Consider the following 25169-nt stretch of genomic DNA (forward strand, 5'->3'; position numbering starts at 1 on the left):
TATACGGTGGCCTAAAAAATTGTTCGTAAGGAAAAAAAGAAGTAAATATTAAAGCTAAAAAATAATTCCTTCATCCCTGAACTTTATTACACCTAATTTGACCTCTGCAATTTACCCATCCTCAGCATTTTCAGGGGCAGTGGGCTGCTTTGAAGTGCCTGGGGAGCAACTGGTGGTTCAGTGTCTTGCTCCAGGACATGCACACACAACACATATTATGCATGTACTACATACTTTAGAAATAGTAACTGAGGTATGTGTGCATGCGACACATTTTCAAGTAAGATTCTAGTACATTTAAAGTATATCATTTTAGTATTAGCATAGTATTAGAGTTAATGTGTTACTTTCCATATCATCTGCTAAAACATGACTTACGTGGCAGTACAAGCTGTGATACATAAGCGTGTATATTTGTCATCTATCACCCAGTGATGCTGCTGAGTGGTTTGACAAAAATTTTGACAAATTGTACAATCAAACCCAGCCTTTTTCCTAAGTGTGAAAAAAGACACCGTTTAAATAATCTCACTATAATTTCAATAAAATCTGTACAACAAAAAAATCCCATCACAGAACATAAGAGAACCCATGATCAAAATCAAAGTATTTATTAATAATGGCATCACAGAACATTTCTATACAGATACACTATGTTATCTCCATTTAAGTTTTAAACTGGCTCAGCGAATATCTTTAGAATCACATTGTTATAAATTAAAACTATCTCAACACTCACTCTGTGTTTACAGTAACTGAGGTCGTTGTTGAATGGTTGATAGTCCTCAGAAGCGAGAGGTTCCCATGGGAACCGTTGACTAAAGTTCTTTGAAAACTGAATATTTGAGAGGATTTAATTAAAGCCCCTGAACACAAGCAACATGACAAACCAGCACAAGATGAACACGAAGTTAGAAATTGAGGATAAGTAACCAGGCACTTTTCAACATAAAATCACTAAAACTAAACTTCACAGCTTTCACTCCAAGTTGTAGTTGTCATATGACAGCCGCTTCAGATGTGTGACACTATCTGAAATAAAATCACACAAAAATAGATAAATAATGAATAGTGAAATAAAAAAGGAATATAACATTTAAAACAGAGATTAGCAGGAAATATCTTACCCAGCACCCACTGCTCCGACAGCATCCTGGTTCCCTCTGGTCTCCTGCCGCTGTACTTCCCGATGCAGATACCTGCCTGTCGAACACATTTGCAGACTTCTCCTCCACAGATCTGGATCAGCTCCACTAGACTCTGAGCAGGTGGCTGGGAGTGCTGGGACACAAACATGGCTGGCTGGCCTTGGAACAGCTCCTGCTGGTGTTCCCCGGCAGACAGGTGCCTCTGGAGACGACAGATCTGGGACCAGAAAACTCCTCAAAACCAGTTTGTTCTGAAACATTGTGATTGCCATACTTCCTAGTATTCATCGTGTGTTTAGGTCTTCAAGAAACGTTCCTCTGTTGTAGTTCTAGTGAATCAAGGGTTGAGATTGAAACTCTCACGTTTCAAGGATGTATCCGACATGAATCACGAACATTACAATAATACCATGAACCGCCAACCTGACATATTGATGTCAATGAATGTAATCTCTCACTGATGAATAAATAAATGAAGTATTCAATTTAACCCAGAAGAACTTAACTTGTAAGTCACCACAGCAGTAGATTTGAAACAGTGATTCAGTCCTGAAACTGGCCTGAAGGTGGCTGCTAGAGATACAGCAGAAGCTGTAAGAATGTGGCTCTGAGGTACAAGAAAAACAGCCTCGACTGCAAGACTAATGAACCGTTGAAGTCAATTTAAAGAAGAACTAGTTGTATGAGTTAATGTTTCTCCATTTGTGCTCAGTTCATTACTTTAAAAAAAGCGTTTGAACAAATGATTCAACACTATTTAAGATTACATGCAACTTTAACGAAGCCTCATATAAAAAAAATTACAAATCAGAACCACATTAGTCTGGTGAACTCTGAGTGGCATGGAGGTGATCCCGGTTTTATTTCGGCAGCCCACATTGCTTACAGAGTTGTATCAGCTCTAAACGAGTAAATGAGAGCATGTGAATCTCTTTGAGGTTGTGTTTCTTCTTCGGTTTGGTGAGTGATGCTCTGAGCGCTCTGGATCCAGCAAGGGTCAGTTGCTAAACTGAAGGGGACAATCTGCTCTCTTCTAAAGTTGAATGCCAGGAAACAAGCGTTAATGCTTTTAGTCTTTTGTCAATGTTCACACAGGTAATCAGGGATTTGTCAGAGGGTTCAGAGACAGGGGTCAAGTTAAGATTAACCCACACTGTGCACTTGTAAAGGCAATGATTGAAGACTATATGTAAGGTCTATTATCTGCCAAACGAGGCTTTAAAACTCGGAGAAAAAGTCCAACATAAAAAAGACCGCAAGACAAAGTTGTTTGAATTTACTGTATGTAACGTACAGTCTGAGTCGTGTTCAGCAGCTGTTTGGATTTGAATACATTTCATTTAACATCTAGTACACTGCAGCATTGAAGATACATTTGTTACGACTCACATCTTTGTATTTATTAAACTGAAGTCTGTCTGTTGCATCCCTCAGTATCACTGCGCTGAATTGTTCAAATCTCTAGAGAACGGGTCATAGATGCCAGTAAGCGTTCTCTGATAAACACTCTTGAAGTTGTTACAACACGTTGCATCGTAAAGTGCCAGCAAAAATCTATTTATCCGTCACATGGGAAAATCCGCCTCTTTACTCTCACAACCTAAGCAATGTCTTTGCATGTACAGTTCAATGTTTCTCATGCACGACTGGAACAACCAATATCAGCCAAGAATAAAGGAACGGCCTGTGTAGTGAAACACAGTGTGAGTCTGATAGTTCAGCAGAAGTCACATCGTCTGCTCTGTGCCTTCAACAACCGTTGCCATTCAAATGTTAGTGACTCAGCCTGGACACCTGAAAAAAGTGAGTGTTTTTGGAATGACGGCATGTCCTTCCTCTTTGGTAATGTTCTTTAAATATGTTGCATTTCCCTTATACAGTGGGTATGACATCAGCCTACTTCCTACAATTCTGTTTCGGTATTTCTCTCCAACTGCAGAGGGCAAATCTGAGCTTTTTCCTGGCAAAAGAAAAAATGAAAAATGTTGACACTAAAATGTGGCTTTGCCAAAGCTAAATGACTATTCAGGACAAAACATGAAGCACAATATTGCCACAGCTATTTTGCTTGGCAGACTGTTGGAACACGGTCTCTGTTTTTCAGGGATTTTACTGTTCGGGGAGTCAAGAGTGAAGCTGTTGAATTAATAACAGAGCGCCTGTGATGGAAGCACATTCCTGCAGTATAAGACAAAACATCCTCCTATATCAATGCCGTTTCTGCGTCACACACCTGCACCCTGTTCCCCACTGTGACCGAGAGAACTCAGACAGACTTCAGCGAAAAACATTCGGAGAAAAGACCCTCAACCTCCCATTCATGTCTGGCAGGATCGTCATTACAACAGATACCATTTGTATCGCTGTATGTATAAATATGATATCTAGAAAAAGAAACAAAGGGTTGATTCAATTTCAGAACCATTTTCTACTGAAAAACAGCCACAGAAATAGAGCTTACTTGAGTATTTCAGGCATGTTGTTCACAAAGGATGTCTGAAAATTCACCACCCGTTCAAAAACCTCAGAGCACGACTCAAAATGACAACGGTTTACAGAGTGAACCAAAACCAATATCCTGATCTGAATAATCTGATTGATAATACTTATGACTCAGACAGAGTTCTGCCAAGTACATTTCATCTGTATCTTCTATTAATCTACCATGAAGCAGCAAAAAGTCGGGACTATTTTGTGAACAGAGATCAGAAAATGTCACATTTATTTTGGACTAATAACAGATTATATGAGACTTTTTGGACCCTGAGACCCAAAGGAAGATCTGGGAATTGTGGATTGTTTTATAACTGAATTTATAAACAGAGAACATTTTTTAAAAGTATCAATAAAAACGAATAATCAGTAGATTTCTGGGGATTAACCATTTAATATATAAGGAACTAAGGAGGAAAATATTTGGAATTAATAAATGTTTCCTGTGAATCTCCCATTCAAAGATGCAAGTGTGTTTGTCGTGGGCCGGGAAACCTTTTAATGAATGGACACTGCTACTATCACAGCTGCATCCTGAGGAGCTGTTCAACTGGAGAAAAAACCCCACGTGGGTATTACAGAGGATATAGTGGAACGTGTGTAGTTTTGTGCATCTGCTCCTCTGTGTTGTTAAGTGAGCGAGTTCTGAAAGGAATCACTGCTCTTCACAGCGGCTGGCCGCAGTGAGGGGGGAGTGGTTTAAACTCACAGCTAATCAGAGGAGCCATGGGCAGCTCAAACAAGTGGTTGGGGGCTTGAAAAGCAAGCACATGCAGTCCGGCACAGTTAACCTAAAGGGAGTGACACACTACCTCCAATTCCTGATGGCTTTTTCCCCTCCTACCACTGAGAGGAAATAAAAAGAATCTGCAGAATCTCAGGAGGATTGGTTACACTTGGATGCTGCCGAGGAAAGACATCTAGTCATCAAGAGAAGCTTAAAACAACCTAAAAATCCAAGGAGTTATAATTGTACTAACTTTATTTGTAGGTAAATAGATCTACTATGAAGATGCTGAATGTAGACTTTCTAGTTTTAAGTTTCTGCCTTGGTCTGGGGCCAGGATACAGTGCTGTTGCTAAGAGACAATATCAGATCCAAAATGGGCCGTGCAGCTACACCTTTCTGCTGCCGGAGCAGGAAAACTGCCAAACCCAAAGCAGCAACTATCCAGTTCAAAAAGATGGACCTGAGGACAACGAGGAGTCGGCTCAGAGGCTGGAACAACTGGAGAACATCATGGAGAACAACACTCAGTGGCTGCTGAAGGTAAAGTTGTGTCACACCCGTGATATCACACCAATGCATTAGTTTGTGATATTCATGACTTGCAGTGATTTGAGATCTGAGACCATGATGCGGTGTAAATGGACACAATGTGCTGATGAGCTACACGTCCTCTACACAGGTGTCACTGGAGACATTCATACTTACTTTCAAATGTTCTGAAAGGGAAAGAAGGTAGCATTTTAAAGAGAAGCATCCACCTAGTATGGAGCATGATGTATACTTTTGATGAGACATTGATCAGATTTCCAATGAAAATATTTGTAAAATGATCTAATACACGTGTGAAACATCGGCACATTTTAACAACCAGAATGAAAATAACTGACCAGGAAAGAGCGCTGCGTCTGTTTATATGCAAAGGACAAACGATTCAGGCTCATACCAAACTACGGGCTCTTTGTTAAGTGCCACACTAAAATGTAAGGCTTGACCAATAAGACAAAATAAAAGAGTGATGAAACTGCTCCATAACAAACAAAACAAACAAAATCTGTTAAAAATGAGAAAAGGAACCCAAACAATGTTGACTTTATGTGTAGTTTTAGAAAACTGTACATCAGAGATGTAACACGTAAACAACCACACACAGCGTTACCAGACATATATTGCTTTATTTCTTTGAGAATCTATTCGGATTTAGCAAATGCGGAAACCAATACAAAAAGATGTGCCGAGTGTCTGCGACACACTTTCGTTCCATAAAGGGCCTGATGACTGACAGAGACACAGGTGTCCTCACGAGGGATGCATACTTCCCTTTCAGCTTGCCGAGCCAGTACTTACTGAGAGAAGTGACCGGCCTCTCGTCTCCCTCTCTTCTCCCTCCTCGGAGTGCGATTGCTGATCAGAACTATACAAGACGAGCCAGGCAGGACAAGAACTCCTCGCAGCTTGATCACACAATCCCCGTGTTGTAACATAAGAAGAGCTCTCATCTGTACCCCACAAGCGCAGAGGGAGAAAAGCTCAAGTGCTGCCTCAGAAATCAAAACCTGCTTGCAACACAAGTGAACATTCGACAAAGTCCAAAAGCAATGCTGGTGTAGTGACAGGTTGCATATTTCTTACGGACACATACGTATTGCTGATGAATGACGTGTCAACAAAAATGTTGCTGTACCAAAAGAACATGAGCCGTTTGTGTAAATGGAGGAGGACTTGAGCCCCTTGTTGTGATGCGTCTTCACCAAATGAATGTGCACAAGAAGATGCATGTGGGAGAAGAGATCTCGGCAAAAACAAGTGTGTTATGGCCATTATTACCGGAGAAAGAAGATGCGAAAAACACGATTTAATAATTCATCGTGACGAGCAGGACGGCAGAGAAGAGAGGCGTTCAACAACTTCTGTCATCAGAGATAACACATTTAAAAAGATAACGTAGTTGCTGTGAGCTTGCTACCTAGATTCATTGAAAATTATTATAACAGAGTTCAAACAATAGACCGCATCGGGTAAAATGTAGCCACTCCATGTTGTTCAAGCTTTCCGCTCCCTGTAAACTTAAACAGGAATAAGCAGGTAAAGCACAGAGATGGATTGAATGTACCATGGAAGTCTCTCACTGAGGCGAGACCCCTCTCTCTCAGGGCCTGACTGATCGCAGGAGTCGAGTCACCGGCTGACGACGACTGAGCAAAACAATTTGTTGAGGGACAGTCTTTTGTTCCCGACGCCTTTGAGGCGCACGGAGTAAACAACTGATTTGATCATCGACTGTAAATGGGACATCCTGCCAACATTTCATATGACAGCCTCCCACCCACCAGACATCCCTTTGTGTCTCCAAAAACATAAACAAACTGGACGTCATGAAAGGAAGACAAACTAAATCAGCACCGATTGCCGATGTTGTTTGTAAAAATATAGAAATTAAAACGGGCTGTTTGAGGTTGCATTGGTGACTGATGAGTAAATAACAAAAGTGATTATGCAAACTAACTGTCTGATATTTACGGTAACTGACTCTGGCTTCCACACACACACACACACACACACGTCGTACCGCCATGAAGGATGTAACTCCTCACTCAACACTTCCATCCTGTTTACGAGGCGTGTGACCTGATTGCCACTCAGGAACACCAAGCAGGAAATAACTTAATGATTGGTCTTGGGCTAAATCTGGCATTACTGAAAGGTAGATAAGGATAAATCTTGTAAAGATGAATCATTTACCTTTTCCCACCCTGAGGGCAGCCATGCTCATTGTATTATTCCTATGAGTAAGAGGTTTGATATGGACACGTTTACATTATACATGTACATGTTTTTAGCATCTTGAGTCAAGTTGGTATAAATAACTAAATTCATTTCTTTGTTAAAGAAAACATTACTATTTAGTAATTTCCACTTTTTTACCTCCGGGATGAACAACTGCTTGGAAATTAATTTAAAGACGGGTCAAAATATTTGACACCATATGCTAAAAACATTGAAAACCTCATGTCATGTGATAGGTCTATTCACCATTGTCCCGATAGCTCTCCTTAAATAACGGAACAATGGTGCTATATCATACATCTATAATATAGCACCATTAATCTACTGCCAACATAGGTTGTGAATGTATATTCTCTTGCGTGTAAAGCATTAAAGTAGTGGAAATGTGAGAGCAATACAGATTGAGAGAGCACTGTGTGTGCCTTCCACCACGATGTCTGCGTCAGACAGGAGGGACCGCGGTTAAATAATTAAATTAAATGATATGGCTGGTGTGTAATCAGGGAGTAAATACAATTAAATAATTAAATATACAAAGCTTCTAATTTGTGCTTTAGAGTTTGAAAATCTGACATGTTGACCACATTCTTTCTTAACTTTAAGAAGCATGGCGACACACTCAATAATACGAATGTCCATCATCATTAACTGTCAGACTCCAGTCAGAAGACAATGGACACTCATACGGATGCGAGTTCCTGGATTGAGCCCCTGAACAACCAGGGTGAATCGGAAAAAGAGAACAAGTGGCGAGAACAACTGAGCTCAAGTGAGAACCAGAGATGCCGCGTGTCCAACATCACAGAAGCAGCTGGCAGTGAGCGGCATCCGTCTGTGAACGACCTGCGAGCGGAATACGGGATTGTGCACGCACGACAGAACCTCTGGCTAACGACTCCTCGCGCTAATCGTCTTTACCTGTGCTGCAGCTGGAGAACTACATCCAGGACAGCATGAAGCAAGACATGGTGCAACTCCAACAGACGGCTGTACACAACCACACGGCGACGATGATTGAAATTGGAACCAACCTGCTGAGTCAAACCGCAGAGCAGACGAGGAAACTGACCAATGTGGAGGCCCAGGTGAGGCTGTGCCACACACACACACACACACACACACACACACACACACACACACACACACACACACACACACACACACACACACACACACACACACACACACACACACACACACACACACACACACACACACACACACACACACACACACACAAATAAGCAGAGGGGAAGACAGGCATGAGTGCGTCAGTTTATTATTGTGGCTACACGTCAATGACCTTATGCGAGCCAACTGTACAGCATTTCCTGTTATTAGCACATTCGTATTCCCACAGAAAGGGTCTATCAGTTTGTCACGATCAGACATCCGTCTGTTCAAAGGCATCAACAGCTCCACTGGAGACAGCTAGGATCCATGTAAACAACCTGCTTTTTGCTGAGTTCAGTTCCTCCTAACTGGGAAATCAGAGGCAAGGTCCCCAACCCCAGTTCATTACGTCGGTCTGTGTCGTGGGTTTTGAACGTTTCCCTTGTTCAGGTATGTCTGCTGTATTGGAATTTTGTCGTTCTCTCCCACTTTTTCCATTTAGCAAATGGCTTTGTTCACTCCGGAGGTGCAAACAGAGCTTGTATTGAACTTGACCCACGAAGACAGAACTTAATATCCAAATTATATTGACTAATTGCCTGTTGACAAGACAAACTATTTTTAGGATTTATATATATATACATGTTTATTGCCGTTTAGTAAACCTTTTCATCGGTGACACGCTTTTTTAACGTTATTTTGTCTATCTTGCTGCACGTCATGTACCCATTTGCATCCTGTACTAAACATAAAATTGAGAAACAGCATAATTTCAAAAAAATGTCAAACGCAGAACACAACCCGTTTCCACTTGTGAGTTAAACTTGGGACCATGCTGAGCAGGGTGGAGGAACAAATGGAATCATGGAGGAGCGTACGCCTTTTTTGAGGCTATAGTGAAATTGTGTTAAACATCATAGTCTGGAGCATTTAAAAATCTACTGATTGATGAATGGAGGATTTTTCAAGGTATCTCTTGGACAGAGCCCAACTTAACTGCTCCACATTGTTCTTTTGGTTGAAGGTAATTCATCATTCAACTCGACTTGAGCGCAAACTGCTTGAGAATTCCTTGTCAACCAACAAGTTGGAGAAACAACTGATTATCCAAACGAATGACATCAGCAAGCTGAATGACAAAAACAGCTTTCTGGAGAAAAAGGTGGATGAGATGGAGGAGCAGAGGCAGGTGGAGCAGAAGATGCTTCGAGATGAAAAGGAGCAGCTTCAGGCTCTCATCCTCCGGCAGACGGCCATCATCGGTGAGTTGGAGCTGCAGCTGCTCAAAGTCTCCTCCAACAACACTGGACTGCAGCGTCAGCAGCAGGAGCTGCTGGACGCCGTGAACAACCTCATCCACTCCATCTCTGTCAGCTCAGCTCGAGGTGAGTCGGCACTTCAGCTCATCATAAACTCTTTCATGCACCCTCAAGTTTTAAGTGGATATTTTAACACACAACACACTTGGGAGCTACCACGTCAACCAGTTTGTTGTCGCCACTGAAATCAATTAAACGCCTACGCAAACTAATCCAATCAACAGGCCCGTCAACAAATGCAACCTATGTTTAATTTGTTAAGCCGTTGTGTGTGTGTGTGGCTGTTATTGTTTTGTACACAAGAAAAGGTCACCTAACTTTCATTACCTCACTGTAAAAGCACTGATGCAATGAATATGACCTTTTTATTCCTCAGAAGGTGTGAACTTATCAAAGGAGGACAGGTAAATGCCGAACAATGGCGTGGTGTCAAATTAACAAAGATGATTTCTTTCTGCAGAGATCAAAACGGTCATGATGCAGGACACTCCGACCACCTTCATGGACTGCGCTGCTGTCTTCAAGTCAGGAAACACCCAGAGTGGAGTCTACACGCTCACATTACCCAACACCACCATCGAGGTTAAGGTAGAGTAATTCTGTGGAATGGATTCAGACGAGACGTACTGCTCAGTATTGTGTTTAAGGCAGGGTAATTAAAATGTTCGCAGACTTCCATTAATGACGCATGCTTGAGCTAAAACTGTGATCTCCTTAGAAACTTTTCAGCGAATAAGACTTTGACTTCAATTCTGCATCTCTTCTTTATTTGTTTTGACCAACTCAAATACGACGGCATGAGTCAAATTACAAATGAGGATGAATTCTTTACCAGGCATTCATTTTGAAGTGTTGTTGCCTTTTACCTCGTGTCTGAAGGCTTTCTGTGACATGGAAACAGAAGGAGGAGGCTGGACCGTACTACAAAAACGCTTTGACGGCCATGTTGACTTTCACCGAACGTGGCAAGAGTACAGAAAGGTAAAAGCAAATCGAGAAGAAATTCTTCCCTTAAAATAGTACAACCTAGGCTACGGTTTTCATTCCTATTGCACAATACAGTGAGCACTGAGAGCTTTAAAAGCCTGGCGATTCTGCTCTGGAAGAGGTAACTACAAACACGGCTGCTTTTCATAAAAAATATCCAAGCAACATTTTGAAATCACTATAGTTTGCCAACTTTCAAGAACCAGATTTAATCACATCATATCTCATATTTCTAAGTGCAAGTGCATCTAAAACTGTCCTTAACATTTGTAATAAAAAAGGGACTTGATAATTCCCAAAAATAAACCAGCACTGTCAACTTCAAGTAGGAGATTAATGGACCGACACTTTTGCCAAATAGAATCTTAAGTCCCGACAAAGCAATCTTTCCAGAGGAAAGCGTTCATGCACTTTCCTTTATCCCGACCACAATGTTCACCAGGCAACTTACCAATATCTCAATGTGAATGTGAATATTTGAGAGTGTTTTGTGTAACTGCTGAAAGTACTTTGAGTATTTTGATTTTAGTTTCAGGGAGCGAAAAAACCTTCAGTGCTGTTTTTCAAATGGAAAAAGCAACCTACAAACGACACGGTTTAATTGCATTTCTTTTTTGCCTTTTCAGGGTTTTGGAGACCCCTCAGGTGAATTCTGGTTAGGCAATGAGTTTGTCTCCAGACTGACAATTAAACGGTCCTACCATCTCAGGATCCAGCTGAGTGACTGGGATGGAAACTCTGGGTTCTCACAGTACGACCAGTTTTCCCTCGAAGGTGAAGCACAAAATTACAGGTACGTTGTACTGACAGCATCAAAGAAGCAAGCGTGTCAGATGCTCGTCTGCAATTACTGAACAATCAGTTTGAAGCCAACATTTTATTAAGGAAAAAGAAGCTCGTCAGCAAATAATGTGTCTCTCTCACAACAGTGCTTTTGAAGTGTGCAATCCTGAACACACACCAACATGTTGCCAAATGTCAAGGAGCGTAAAGCGCAGCCTCAAAACTCAAAGTCTTGAAATTATTATTAAGGAATTAAAAACTATGATAGTAACAACTTTCAGAGTCAACAGTAACAAGGCACACTCTTGAGCACATCGAAAGCATCTCTAAAGCACCATCTTTAGAAGAACTCATGTAGTGTCATGGCCATTTATTTCATTTATGAATATTTTCCCAATGCTAAAAACATAATGTCTGTAACTATCTAATCTATGAATGTGTTCTTGGACCGTATCACACATGTGTTTATCACCTGAAAACAAGCTCATGGTCATAAATGTTGACCTCTGTAAAGTAAAACACATTATAGAAATTCCTCTGGATGGTTCTTTGCTGTATACGACTGTCTACTTCCTGATACTGACGTGCTGGCATCAGCCCAAAGGAAATGTCATAAAACTGGTCAGTGTTTGACAAATAGGAAATACATAAAATGTCTTCGATGTTTAACATTCGGGCTGCACATCTTGGCAATAACACAATCTCCAGAAGTCTTTTCTTTACTGAACCAAAGCGGATTTCAGGAGTGGAATGGATACTTCCTTTTAATTTGACAAACAGACCTTGAAATACTCCAATTCTACGCAGTTATTTCCAGGTCTTAAGTCTACTTGACTCAGACCAATTAGGTCTCCAGTTACTTGGCTCAGTAATTCCAAATAACTCCAACAAAGAAACTACATATGAAGCACAATGCAAATTCTTCAGGAAAAAAATGTAAATAGCATGACAACATATGAAACCACTAAACCACAAAACTGTGATGCAAATAGCACGTACCGGTACTTTAGTCCTGAGGCCAAACCATGGATCCAGTTCAGTTAGCTCCAGTATTAGAGAAGCTATGGCCAAGCTGTATAAGTGAGTTGTACGTTGCCTTTTGAGGAACACCAATCACAGACTTCCTCCTCTTTTTCCTTTTCCATTCTGCAGGATACACCTTAAAGGCTTCAGCGGAACAGCCGGCAAAATAAGCAGCATCGGCCAGCCAGGAAGTGATTTCAGTACAAAGGATGCAGACAACGACAAATGTGTTTGTAAATGTTCACAACTGACAACAGGGGGTAAGAAACATTTTAACTTGTGCTCTTGAATATTTGTGCTCGTTATGAAAATGCAAATATCAGGATTTGAGTCGAACAAATTCCCACCCACACGAAAATCGAAGCACTTGCCACAAACATCTTCAAGGGCATTTTAAGGGCTCCCGTACTTTTGTGGCCAGGTCAAAGAGCACAATTAGCTCAGAGTTAATCACTGATCAACTCATTGGGGAATTCAGCCCCTACAATGGCTGACATTAACAGCCTGGGAACAGAGCTTTCCCCTCTCTCCTCTTGTGGCTTAAAGGTCCTCCTCCATTCCCTTGAAAGTGACTCCGCTGCCAGAAGTTTCTCTCCCTCTGTATTGAGGTCTGCCAAGTGAGCACGAAGGCATGACAACTCTAACCCTCTCCCCTTTTTCCCATGAGAGACCCCTCACAGGGGACCCCAGACGCACATTATGCTCATTGGTGACTGAGTGGCACTGACCCAGTGAAGAGTAAAGCAGGATCTGCCATTAAAAGCATGAAGCTGCCTGTTTTGAATCAACTCAAGTTAGAATGAATGTACTAAAGCTATAACAACATTAATAATGACTCATTTTTAACCCTAATCATTGTATATTTTTTACTGAAATATTAGGTTTCTTGATCGCTGAATACAGATACACATGCTTTTCCTATGGAATACATATAACTACCCAGTTATTACTGCAGAGCAAAACCCAGAATCTATAAGTCTTAAAGATATAAACCAAGTTATCCGTCTCTTCCTAGCACACACTGGTAAAACACTGAAAGTTTTGTCACAGGGACCTAAAACAAAAACGGTGTGTTTCCACGATAAGTAACAACATCTCTCCTGCAGTAGTCATTTTACTGTCACATCCAATTAGATGCTGCCAAATGTGAATTGGCTGCCTCGACGCCATGGCACTTTCAGAAGAGAGTGCCACTTCCAGCTGCTTGTGTGATGCCAAGCCGAGGATTAAGTTACAAGTGCAAAGTGAATAGTGCATTAGTGCTTTTCATTAAATAAAAGCCAAATAACTGCTTTAATAGCTTGAAAATAAAATGTGTATTTAATGCTGTTTAATACTGTTCTTTGAAATCTCAACTACTCATTAAATATGGAGTAAATACGACGGCTTTTTAAACTCAAAGCTTCTGGTTTTACAAGTGTCGGCAAGTCTGCCGATGGCACAGTTTACAAAGCCTGCATATGTTTATTATTTTAATTTGTTCGAGTTTGCCACAAGCTTAAGTTAAGATGGTTTATTTCTGAAAGGAGCATTACAGTTTGTAATATTTGGGTATATTCTGTAGCTTTGCCCTGTGACCATGAAACATTTACACAAAAGTCAGGTATGAAAGAGTGAAGGGCTCACTAAACCTTCCTTAAAACAGGTCACTGTGTCATACTCTCGACAGTAAACACCATTCCACACAGATTTGCTTGCACTACCCTCTTTAACAACATATACATTTAACATTTGTTTTAATGTTCTAGGTTGGTGGTTTGATGCTTGTGGTCCGTCCAATTTGAATGGGATGTATTACCAGCAAGGCCAAAACTCAAATCGCTTCAATGGAATCAAATGGTACTACTGGAAAGGCTCGGGCTACTCACTGAGGTCCACGACAATGATGATCAGACCAGCAGACTTCTCAGGTTCCCATTGAACCGTCACTCTCAGAACAAACAAACCGGGTGGGAAATTATGTCCGACAACACAGCCAAAAATAAAAAGTATCGAGTAAACCAAAGCACTTCATGAACACATTTGACATACTTTTGGAAAGACATATTTTGTGCATTTTTATGTTTAATAATTTAAATCACCGGGCTGCACGGTGTTGTAGTGGCTAGCACTGTCGCCTCACAGCAAGAGGGCCGTGGGTTCAAATCCCAGGTGGGGCGATCCTTCAGTGTGGAGTTTGCATGTTCTCCCCGTGGTTCCCTCCGGGTTCTCCGGCTTCCTCCCACAGTCCAAAGACATGCAGTCAGGTTAATTGATCTCCAAGTTGCCCGTAGGTGTGAATTTGAGCATGAATGGTTGTCTGTCTGTGCCCTGGATGGACTGGCGACCTGTCCAGGGTGTCCCCTGCCTTCGCCCTATGTCAGCTGGGATCGGCTCCAGCGCCCCGCGACCCTAATGAGGATAAGCGGTATGGATAATGGAATGGGATGTTGCAAGAAATTGTTACATATGTACTGTCAAAATGACAACTATCTATAGTGAAAATATGTATGACTGTGGTATGTATATAGATTACTATGGGTATAGTAATTACACTGGGAAATAACATCTAACTCATTAAAATGTGACATAATTAAATTTCTTTAAAGATTTTAATTTAGTTCAATCATCCGTTTGATTGTGTTGAATAACAACTTCCTATGTCGTTGTAAAAAAGGAGACAAAAACATATGGTAAAACATTCCATATGTTTTTGCTAAAATGCAAATGTGAAAAGAAATGCCACAGAAAATCTTTCTCTACAGATAATGTTGTTTTCCCCCCCGAGACTGTATGTAAATTTGTTGTTTAATTTATATGTAGATTTATACGAAGATTTATATTTAACATTGTACTGTATATGAGGGAAATTCGAGTCCTAGCTAGTGAACAATTTCATTGCACATTCACACGAGGAGGAATTCTTTAAATATAACTCTGCAGTCCAGTTCCACATGCTCATACATGACAATTCTCTTTTGACAGTATTTGGGGAATGTATTTCTTTATTTATGTTATGTTTCTTTTGAAGCTTCAACAAGCAACATTTATGATAAATCTGTGAGCGTGAGGAAGCTACATTTCTGAATTATTTGTAATGTAATATTAAACAACCACAAAGCAGAGAGCCTCAACTCGAAACTCCTTTTCCACAACAGTCCTGTTCTACACTTTAACATTGCACAGCATGGTGAATGCACAATTGCCAGAGCACCACATATTGTTCAGTAATGTCTATTTTTAAGAACAAAATAAAAATTCGAAAAAGCTTAATTTCTTGTCATTGCTTTTAGGTCATTAAAACAATTTACCTGCACATTTCACATGTAATCCCCAAATCTTAAGAAGAGTGCAATATGCATAGCTAATAGTGGGCAATGTGGATAACATACTGTATAGCAGTTTATGTAATGTTAAAGAGCATTCAATGGGAATGTCTTGCTTTTGCCTAATTCAGCAAACTAGATACCTAAAAAAATCAAGGAACAACAATAAATCAGATTAATATAATAAAGCTGTAAATTAGTCTTGATCATTAGTTTGTAACATTTTTAATGAACTAATGTCAATGTTGGTGTTAGTCCTTTCATTTTTACAAATTGTATTGTTATTTGAACAGAAGCATTTAATTTGTTTTTATTTATCAATGATAGTTACACTGAGATGTAAATAAAAATTCACTGTGAAAATTGTCTGTTTTAACTGTAGTTTCTATAAGTAATGCAACTGAAGGCAGCAACGCGCTCCTCAGGCTACAGAAACTAGATAAAACAAGGAAGCATGGCCAACCGATGCGTGTGCAGTAAGAGCAAAGGAATGACAAACGGCTGCAGGGACATATAAAAAAGTTATGCAATTTAAAGAGGAAATGTGTTGACATGCGTCTGCCTTTAGACCCACCGTCTACCCTCGCGGTAACAGGAGCCGACAGAGATTCATGAATGACAAGTTCAGGAAGAGGCAACATTCACAGTTCACACAGGATGCTTCAGGAAAAACAAGCCAACTGAAAATGGATGACTGGCAATGAAAATGTGTAGGTTTCCATCCAACTTCCTTGGCTTTAGTTGTACGAGCCTTTATTAGTTTTGAGTATCCAAACGGGACATTGCAAATATAATTTATGCTGTATGATTGATACACAGAAAAAAATATAATTATAAAACTTACATTTTAATTTTCTATTTAAAAGAAGCCTGAAAAATAAGTTTATTAAAGTGAAGCTTTGCACTGCAGCCCAGGACTAAATAAGTTACTAATAATACTTAATTAATATAGTTAATACTAATAATTCACATAAAATAATAAATCTACAGGATTCTACATGATTTTTGTCACATTCAGAATGTAATATAAAGGCAAAGAAATAAATAACATAATTATTATGTTATTTTAATATCATATCAAATTAATTAAAAACTTTGATGGGGCCATGAAATAAAAGATGAAACGGAAAACATAATGTCCACGGTGAAGGTTAATGCTGGCAGTACTCGTGTGTTAGACACTTTTACTGTCTTACTAAAGTAGAATTGGTTCTCACCTGTGCTGCAGGAAATTGGTCTGAAAGTTCATATGGTTCCTCTGGAATCCACTGCCTTTGCTCCAAGCACCAGAGGATCTACTCCGGAGAAATGTAAACACAAGAGAGTCAGACACTTCATTATCATGTTAATACGATCATTTAATGGCTTTAAAACACATACAAACTACACACCCATTCAAATGACAGGATCCAGCAGCCACGAGCTATGCCCAACAGAATATTGAGAGTCCGCCGGTGACCCCCAGACACGACATGAGTTGTGCTCTTACAAACTCGGTCAACGATTGAAAAACCACCCAGTGCCGTCACCACCTGAACCAACGTATGCTGCTTCCTACAAGAGGTGAACAGAGTAGAAAGCATCCAACATAAATGCTTGAACAAGACGTACTTTTTTCACCAGCTTTAACATTTATCTTCAGACCAACAGTTTGAAACGTTTGTACTTACTCAGTGGGCATGCTTGTCATGACCAATGTTCTCATAGCCTGAAACAAAGATAAATACACAACACTTATGACAGGATAACACATTTTATTAACCAAATGTATCTTAACCTTATGATGAAGAACACTTTCATGAACTGATATTGTGAAAACATTATCCAACTGTAAAGCAATGAGACAAAGCTTGAAGTGAAATCATATTAAACCAGCATGCAACATGCTCTTAATGATAAATGTGTCTGTGTTCAACGTTATCACACCTATCTTATTTTTGGGAAGTAGTTCTCAGGCTCTAGTGTGTTCCCCATTGTATGGGTGTCACAATACCCACATATTTGGTAAACAAGTAAACATATGTGGAACAGCTATGGAGCACAGATTTGGCAAGATTTTTTTCTTGGCTTGTGTTTGTAAGAGTGAAATCTGTGAACTTTATGTCGAACAAACCTATACTTTAAACTAGCCAATAACACTACTATTGATAACACAGTATCTATTAATGAAAAAAGGTCTCAAAGACAGTGGGAAGTATAATGCATGTCTGTGTCTTTTAGGTGTAAGTATTGTTGAGCTGGTTTGTTGAACCATATGGAACTGAACAGGTACAATTATAATGATTCTTTCAACAACCTTGCCAGGTGTACAGTTGGATAGAGACGCAAAAGGAAATCAAACACCAAGGCCACGAGTAGAGAAAAACATATTCAGAGCCACCGAAACGGAACTGTAAATGTGTAGCCTGAGGACAGTGGTCCATCCAGCCTCGTACTTTGGCCCCAAAACAGCGAGCCATCATCGAAAAAACCACCTGAGCAGCAGATACAGACGGGACCACCGGGCCCTTCCTGCCACACTGATATTTACTGATATCTGGTCCCCCAGCTGGAAGTCAAGGTTAAGGCCTGCTGCACACAGTGGTGCCAAAACGGTCCAGCGGTCCCTCCCACACCATCATCACATTGTCCCCGATAAGCCAGTTGGGAAGTCATTGAGGTGGTCGCCATCACCCCGTGGCCGCTACTCCTCGGTTGTCCTGACAGAAGTTTTCTTCAAAGGGATTTTTTTTTGTTGATAGTTCACTTTGTTAACGGTCTCTTCGAACACATCAGAAATACCAAAAAGTTCAAAGGAAATCTGCTCCTTTTGGGGTCTTTCAAACCAAGTCAAACAATTTAAAACATGGGCAGCTATTCTAAAGGTTCCTCAAAGGGACTTTGGCTTATCTTATGCAGTGGACATGTGCTGGCAGCAGCACAAAAACACAGGCATTGAAAAATGAGTTGGCCATAATGAGCCTGTGACAAAGAGCTGGTGTGAACTGAAGCATGGCCTCTGAGCACAAAGGCTAACAGCACAAATGAAGGAAATTCTTCACTGTGAGTGAGTCTCCATGAGGGCTGCTGATATTGGCAAAATAAAAATGACGCTATTCAGAAAGATCTAAGCGAGATGAGGATCCTGCAAAGTCTCTGCAAAGATGGAGGTCAACTGACGCTGTGAGAGACAATTACAAATAAAAGTGAAAATATATAGAATCCAAACCACTTGTCACAACTGAAGAGCACCTTGCATTAAACAATACCATTGGCTACACACAGTATCACTCATATGAGTTAACATGCTTTGTGAACTCAGTCAAAGAAACTTCTTCTGACTCTTGGCTATTTCTGAAAGAACTATATGCACAAAAGATTGTATGTATATTTGAATAAATCCGAATTAGGTTGAGAAGATTGACAGTAGAGATGAAATGAGGGGAGAGTGATGGGGAATAAAATAAAATGGGCGTAAATAATGTTAATATTTGGATTAAATGCATTTAAACTAATGACTTTAGATTTAAATGTTTTCAGTTACTTTTTTCTCTCTCTAAAAACATCAATGGCTTCAGCCCATTTTCTTTGTATTCAGCCAAAGTCGAGCAACAGGACTTGTATCATTGCACTTTCAAAGACGAGCCCTGCAGGTGTGACCTCCAAGAGCTTGGATGGATGTGTTTTGTGATACCGCCTCACATTTTAACATTCATTTATTATCAGGATCTTTACAGAACGACATGACAACTATCATCATCGCTGTAATCAGGCTACAAAACAAGTCAACCCATGACAGATCCCTGGAGGAGATGACATCATGCTTGTCTTTTTTTCAACTGCAGCTTGTTGAGGTTACCAGCGTAACGAAAACAGAGTCCAGGTGCAAGTTGTACTCGAGCATCAGGGGCAAAACACAGGAAACCCTCCGGACCAGACCGAACCTCTTGACGAGCTGCGTCAAACGCCGACAGCTATGGAAGTGTGTGACCTTATGGAGGAAATACTTAACAAGAAATGACACACTACTGATGTTTCGCTTACTTCCCGGACTTCCTATATTACAGAAAACCATGAACGTCAGGAATTCTGTCGAATTTTGCAGCTGCAATAGATTGTGAGGATAAATAAAGTACAAACCCAAGTCAATTGAGAAAGTGTGAGGGTTCGGGTTAGTTGTTCGCAAAAGATATCTTGAAATTCAATCATCAGAATAAAGACGTAACATTTAAAACAATCATGTCTTCTTACCTTTGCTTGGTTCAATATATTCTGATGCTTATTGTCATATTCTTCTTTGCCTTCTGGTAAACCAGCTGCAACTGGATGCACATTTCCTCCAGCTACATTTGAAAACAAGAAAACAATTGAAAAGTGACAGTGTGTGTGTGTGTGTGGGGGGGCATCACTCAAGCTATCACACCCCAGGCAGTCTCGTGTGTGTGTTGATCTCATCTCTTCATGAAACAGTCAAATGCACATATTTAAACAACTTACCAAAAGATAAGTAACACACAACTCACTTCGATTTATTAAGAGTAAACACATTAAAATAATTTATTATTTTAAAGAATAAAGTTAACTCTTGACTCGCATATTCTCAGGGCTCAATGTGTTTTAAGATTAAACTTATTTTTGATGAGATGTTCGTGGTTGAATTTGACACTAAATCTCAGTGTTTCATGTGTTCTGATACAATAAGCTTTTTTTACACTAGAAATGTAATTAAAAAGTCTTAGATTTTAATAACGATTCGTTGACAGTCAGTTCTAAATGTTCCACCTCTCGAGTTTCAAAACGACTTACACTGTTCAGAATCTTGGAGCCAGGCTCATCTATCAAATATTGATAAACAAATGCACCGGCAAATAAAGCTTACAATTTGCATGTCTCTGTATTGTTGGGAAAAAGTATTAAACCAAATTCATAATCTTCATGACAAATTAGGTCTTGAAAAGACAAACACATAAAGAATATTACGAGAATATTAACATGAAAAGGCCTCATTTATTTATATTGAAGTGTTTTCTTTATTATTCTCTTTAAAATGTCACATCCAGAAATAAATCTTCAGAAAATTAGCTGAATTAAATCTTTTCCTTGAAATAATTACTTTGCAAACCTTTTAAAACTACAAACAAATCCCAAGGATTACATGAATATTATAAACATCCACTACTGTGAATGTTAAAACACCATTAGTCATGATATGTTTTGTTCAGTTCATAATGAAGCTAGAGATAATCATTAATATACACTTTATAGCCTTACTACTCACATTCAAAGGTATGAGAAATGATATTGACAGAGTTTTTCTGCAGCTCCGACATTGTGTCAGCCTCTGTTGACGTTGTTGGTGGTACTGAGGCTGTTCTCCATTTCACGGCATGACTTGTCGTTGTGCTGGTGCTCGTGAAGGGCAAGGTGCTTTGTCTTCGCCTTTTGACCACGAGTGCAACATCGGCATCTGGTCTCTCCAACGCAGGCACAGATTCTTTAGCATCCTGTTGTGGATGACTTTGAGGCGTACTACTTGCATCAGACTCCTGACTTGTTTCTAGTATCCTCTTTTTTTTCCTCTTAGTTTGAGATCCAATGCGTTTACTTCTTATTTGTCTCTTCTTTGGGACGGGGTTCAACTGAAAAGGAATCTGAATGTCTCTCTCCATGGGCAGATTAGGCAAAGGAGGTCTTTTTAATCTAGGGTGGTGGTTGGCAGGAGAAAAATAGTCCTCAAACACATTATCGGCTCCGTCAGCGGAGCCTGAGGCAACACTTTTAGAGTCACTGGATACAGTGAAAGGTCGTACTAAGGCAGAAAGCGACGGCCTGACTTGTTTCTGTAATTTCTGTAATGGGGAAGCAGTTTCTTTTGACAGTTTAACGGCACCATCACCTACTTTGGCTGGTGATGAGAAGCAGCTAGAAGAGTTTGCAGCTTCAGAACCAAATTGTGTCTTTGTCTCTGTGATGGATTTAGACGTTTTCATCTTTCCCTTTCCCTTGTCAGTTTTGTTTGGTAAAGGACTAGAGGGTTTCATCTCCGATTTACCATTTGCTCTCTGAAAGTTCTTGCTGTTGCCAGATCTCCTATCCTTAGAGGGACTTTCTGATAAACCTACGGAGTTCCGATTTTTTTTGACTGAGGTCCTTCGGGACTTTTTTGGTCTCGTCGCTTCTTCGTCCTGGAAGTCTTGACATTTGACATGACTTGAAGTCTGTTTTGGCACATCCTGGCAGGGTGAGAGCCACGGCTTTTTGGAAGTTTCCTTGTGGCGTTGTTCAGGAGGGTCATGGTCAGTTACATCAGTTTGCCTTCTCCCTTCTTCATTATCAGGTGAGTAAGCAGGTACAGCATCAGAAGCACTGGAATCACCTGACTGGTCATCTATATTCAGAGGGAAAAAAAGGATATTGCGCATTATTTGGCTACTTTCTGTTGCTAGTTGTTTTTAGCCAGTGTGCGTAGCTGGATTTGTAATTGTTCTCTATGACTTGGGCTGTTGTCGACTAATCGATCGTATCGGTCTTAGTTGACTAATATTAATGACGAATGACTTCAAGACTAATGAGCACATCTCTGGCAAACACAAGATTTCAAGTGGTGCTTTTGAGTAAATTGTTGTCGTTTGAGATCTGTTGTATTAAATAGATGATTACCGACATGAGTGTTCGTTAGTCAACTAAGAATCTATTAAGTCAAGGACAGCCCTATCCAGGACCCATACTATATAAAACCACAGGCAGCAGCTCCTGCTTCACATTGTTCTTCACTGAAAGGCAACAAGAGGCTGAGGAGGAGCTGTTCACGTCGGAAGTTAAAGAGACCACGCACAAAAGCGCTCGTGCTGTCATACTTTGTTTTGAATGTAATTTCTTTACTGTTTTCATTCATATAAAAAAGAAATACGTAGGTCGATGATATAAACACAAACAGAGATTCAATCTCAAAAAGTATTTGCCACGGTACAAGCGCCATCTTGGATTTCAACACAATAATAACATTTTTGATTGATCAGTAACACCAAAATATTCTTACAGATGAATTTGAGGACGGTTGGTGTGCTCCCAAGAGACGGCTTCGACTCGGTGGTTGAGCAGGACTCAACCAATTGTGCAGCTGAAAAATAGAAAATGTGTCTGGGATGTCTGGGATTTGGCATTGGTCAGTTCATCAGCCAGTCCAACTGATGCTGTTCTTACCTGTGGGTGAGAGGTTTTCCCGTTTCTCTTTCATGTCTTTCAAACGCTGTGCCATATAATCTGACCTTTTCAATGCAGGGCTATAGACTATTCCATTCTCCTCATCAATAATGATGGGTGACACATCTGTAACTGTGGGTAAACACAAATCAAAGGATGTAGTTTGTCATTTAACATATTCTTTTATAAGTTTCTATAAGTGTCATAATCTCTTACCAAGAGGTTGTTTTGGAGCTATGTCTTTCATCATTTTATCTAATTTTTTTCTCATGCGTCTGTTGTTTTCAGGTGTCCTCTCTGGAGAATCTTTTGGCTGCATGCAACGATGCTACGTGAATCAAACACAAAAAAAGGATTTTTTTGACGAGAGGGAAATAAATGCATGTTTCAATACTTTCAAACACATAAATAATTATATCTGTGTATGATGAAAATACCCAACAATCAAACTATGGCTCGACGGTGATTTACAATAACAGCTTGAACTTAAGCATAAACAAAAAGACCTCATGTACATCTGACTCTACTCACTCTTTTGTTCTTCAACATAGGATTTCTTTCATCATTAAAGGCTGGATACAAGTCTTCATCCACACGAACACAGTCATCGTAACATCTAGACATCATTTTACCAAAAATAAGTCACATTATTGTTCTCGTAAGGGTGACAACAATATCATGAAACACTTGACAATACAGTGAGAAATATATAGAAATGTTAAAGCTGTCACTCAGCGTCATTCTTACCTCCCTACCCAGAGAACAGAGACAAGCCTCACATCACTATTCTTGGCTTTCCTCCACGTAGCCAGGTGACCGTTGTTGAAGACGGCATGTGTGACTTGTTTATTGAATGTTTTTGATACCTGTGAAATTCAAGGCATTTACATTTTGCAAAGTGCACATACAAATTTTCTGAGAACAGCAAATGGCTTGCAATAGTGCTTATGTGTATATGTGCCCTGCAGTCTCACCGTAGCTCCCAGTTCTTGCAGCTGCTGAATGAATGGTTTAGAATAGTTTGCCGTTTTGTCTGATGACCACACATCAACATAGACAACGACATCTGCAAATACATTGAACAGTCATCAAATTACACAATAGACGATTAAGTTACATTTAGCTTCAGATAAACTGCAGTAAAACTAAGACGCCGTACAATACCTTTAAGAACTGAACCGATGTTGCTTGTGGTCATTACTGGTCTCTTCAGCTTCACCTACACAAAACAAATGAAATCATGCTGACTAAACCAATTGGCGTCAACAACGTAAAAGAAAACATGAAAGTCAATCAGTTTCACGGTCAGGGTGGCAACTCTGGATTATTTTCACTTTAGTCATTCTAAAAATTATACTTTTGATCATCTGAATTAGTCTAACAAGTGGAATAAGTATTGCCAATACCGAAAGGGAAAAGGGAAACTGTTGAAATGTTTCTGACCATGTTTTTAGTGGGTGTCCACAGAACCAGTCTAATGACCTCTATCGGCATCATTAAAATACATTATTTAGGTGCAGTGGTCTTTGTAAACTCCGACTGAAACACAGAGATTAAATCCTATGTTTAGATAGCTTTACAGTAGATGTCATAACTTAACAACCGAACGTTAGCTGCGTAGTTTACGTAGAATAGTAAATTGAAGTTATAATCAGACGTATGGCTTAACGTAACCAACTATAGATAGCATATGTCACGTTAGTAACTGAAACTTTAACAACATCCTTAGATACAGTAATAATATAATATAGTCCATACAACAGTTGATGACGTTTTCCTTTAGTTTTCTGAGCCCTTCGACGCTAAAGTGACGAGCTAACCAACTTGATTTTTCTTAGCGTTACGTCGGTGTGGCTATTACTTCCGTAATATGGTGACACGCGTATCACACAGATGTTTAACTAGCAGCAGGACAAAGGCAGCAACACAGTATCTTTGAACAATTTCCGTGCACTTACTTTATGTCACAGTGAGGTTTAAATTGCGCTGATTCCAACAAGAATACCTAACCTACAGTGTACATAGTTCGCGCGCGCAGTTTGTGACGCAGTGCATTCTGGGACATGCAGTATCATTGGCTGAGCGCAAACAAACGTCACTTCCAGCCCAAAAGCCATGGGAAAGAGAACAAGATAGTATCCATGAGAAGGGCCCTTTAGAAGTGTACTTTAAACTCGACCTTGATCATCCGACACTTCTTAGGAGTACTATTACTACTGTATCTTAATCGACAACCACACTAAAAATAATGCAACATATTTTATTATAGGTCTTAAGCATCAATTTTTTGTATCATGTATTC

General features: G+C 40.0%; 2 protein-coding genes across 3 annotated transcripts; one reads left to right on the forward strand and one right to left on the reverse strand.

The window, feature by feature from the left end:
• Positions 1 to 595: 595 nt before the first annotated feature.
• On the reverse strand, positions 596 to 24888 carry mcph1 (microcephalin 1). Of its 2 annotated transcripts, XM_056435934.1 has the most exons (15): positions 24826 to 24888; positions 24032 to 24086; positions 23842 to 23933; positions 23615 to 23733; positions 23399 to 23483; positions 23084 to 23195; positions 22868 to 22999; positions 22704 to 22784; positions 20943 to 22052; positions 19916 to 20007; positions 17356 to 17393; positions 17077 to 17239; positions 16903 to 16980; positions 1128 to 1365; positions 596 to 1032 (listed from the first exon to the last, which is right to left on the reverse strand). In XM_056435934.1, the coding sequence occupies exons 2-15, from the start codon at positions 24063 to 24065 to the stop codon at positions 980 to 982; spliced, it is 2427 nt and encodes an 808-aa protein (XP_056291909.1). In that variant the 5' UTR covers positions 24066 to 24086; positions 24826 to 24888; the 3' UTR covers positions 596 to 979. The 2 variants fall into 2 exon arrangements, with proteins under 2 accessions (XP_056291909.1, XP_056291910.1); XM_056435935.1 differs by lacking the exons at positions 596 to 1032; positions 1128 to 1365 and adding an exon at positions 15727 to 16485.
• On the forward strand, positions 1425 to 15484 carry angpt2a (angiopoietin 2a). Its single transcript, XM_056435948.1, has 8 exons — positions 1425 to 4911; positions 8085 to 8240; positions 9293 to 9653; positions 10048 to 10175; positions 10467 to 10568; positions 11201 to 11367; positions 12510 to 12640; positions 14129 to 15484. The coding sequence occupies exons 1-8, from the start codon at positions 4648 to 4650 to the stop codon at positions 14299 to 14301; spliced, it is 1482 nt and encodes a 493-aa protein (XP_056291923.1). The 5' UTR covers positions 1425 to 4647; the 3' UTR covers positions 14302 to 15484.
• Positions 24889 to 25169: the final 281 nt, after the last annotated feature.

Source organism: Pseudoliparis swirei, chromosome 17, assembly GCF_029220125.1.
Source record: "Pseudoliparis swirei isolate HS2019 ecotype Mariana Trench chromosome 17, NWPU_hadal_v1, whole genome shotgun sequence".
NCBI classification, from domain to species: domain Eukaryota; kingdom Metazoa; phylum Chordata; class Actinopteri; order Perciformes; family Liparidae; genus Pseudoliparis; species Pseudoliparis swirei.

What these genes read in the sequence shown, in the direction of transcription:
- mcph1 (XM_056435934.1), bottom strand. Translation starts at nt 24,065, where the DNA reads ATGACCACAAGCAACATCGGTTCAGTTCTTAAAG. An exon ending in CATTTCTCATACCTTTGAAT is followed by an intron (nt 20,008 to 20,942) that starts GTGAGTAGTAAG and finishes TTTCAAATGTAG; the next exon opens with CTGGAGGAAATGTGCATCCA. An exon ending in GTCGGAGCAGTGGGTGCTGG is followed by an intron (nt 1,033 to 1,127) that starts GTAAGATATTTC and finishes ATTTTATTTCAG; the next exon opens with ATAGTGTCACACATCTGAAG.
- angpt2a (XM_056435948.1), top strand. Translation starts at nt 4,648, where the DNA reads ATGAAGATGCTGAATGTAGACTTTCTAGTTTTAAGTTTCTGCCTTGGT. An exon ending in ACACTCAGTGGCTGCTGAAG is followed by an intron (nt 4,912 to 8,084) that starts GTAAAGTTGTGT and finishes CCTGTGCTGCAG; the next exon opens with CTGGAGAACTACATCCAGGA. An exon ending in CTCTGTCAGCTCAGCTCGAG is followed by an intron (nt 9,654 to 10,047) that starts GTGAGTCGGCAC and finishes TTCTTTCTGCAG; the next exon opens with AGATCAAAACGGTCATGATG.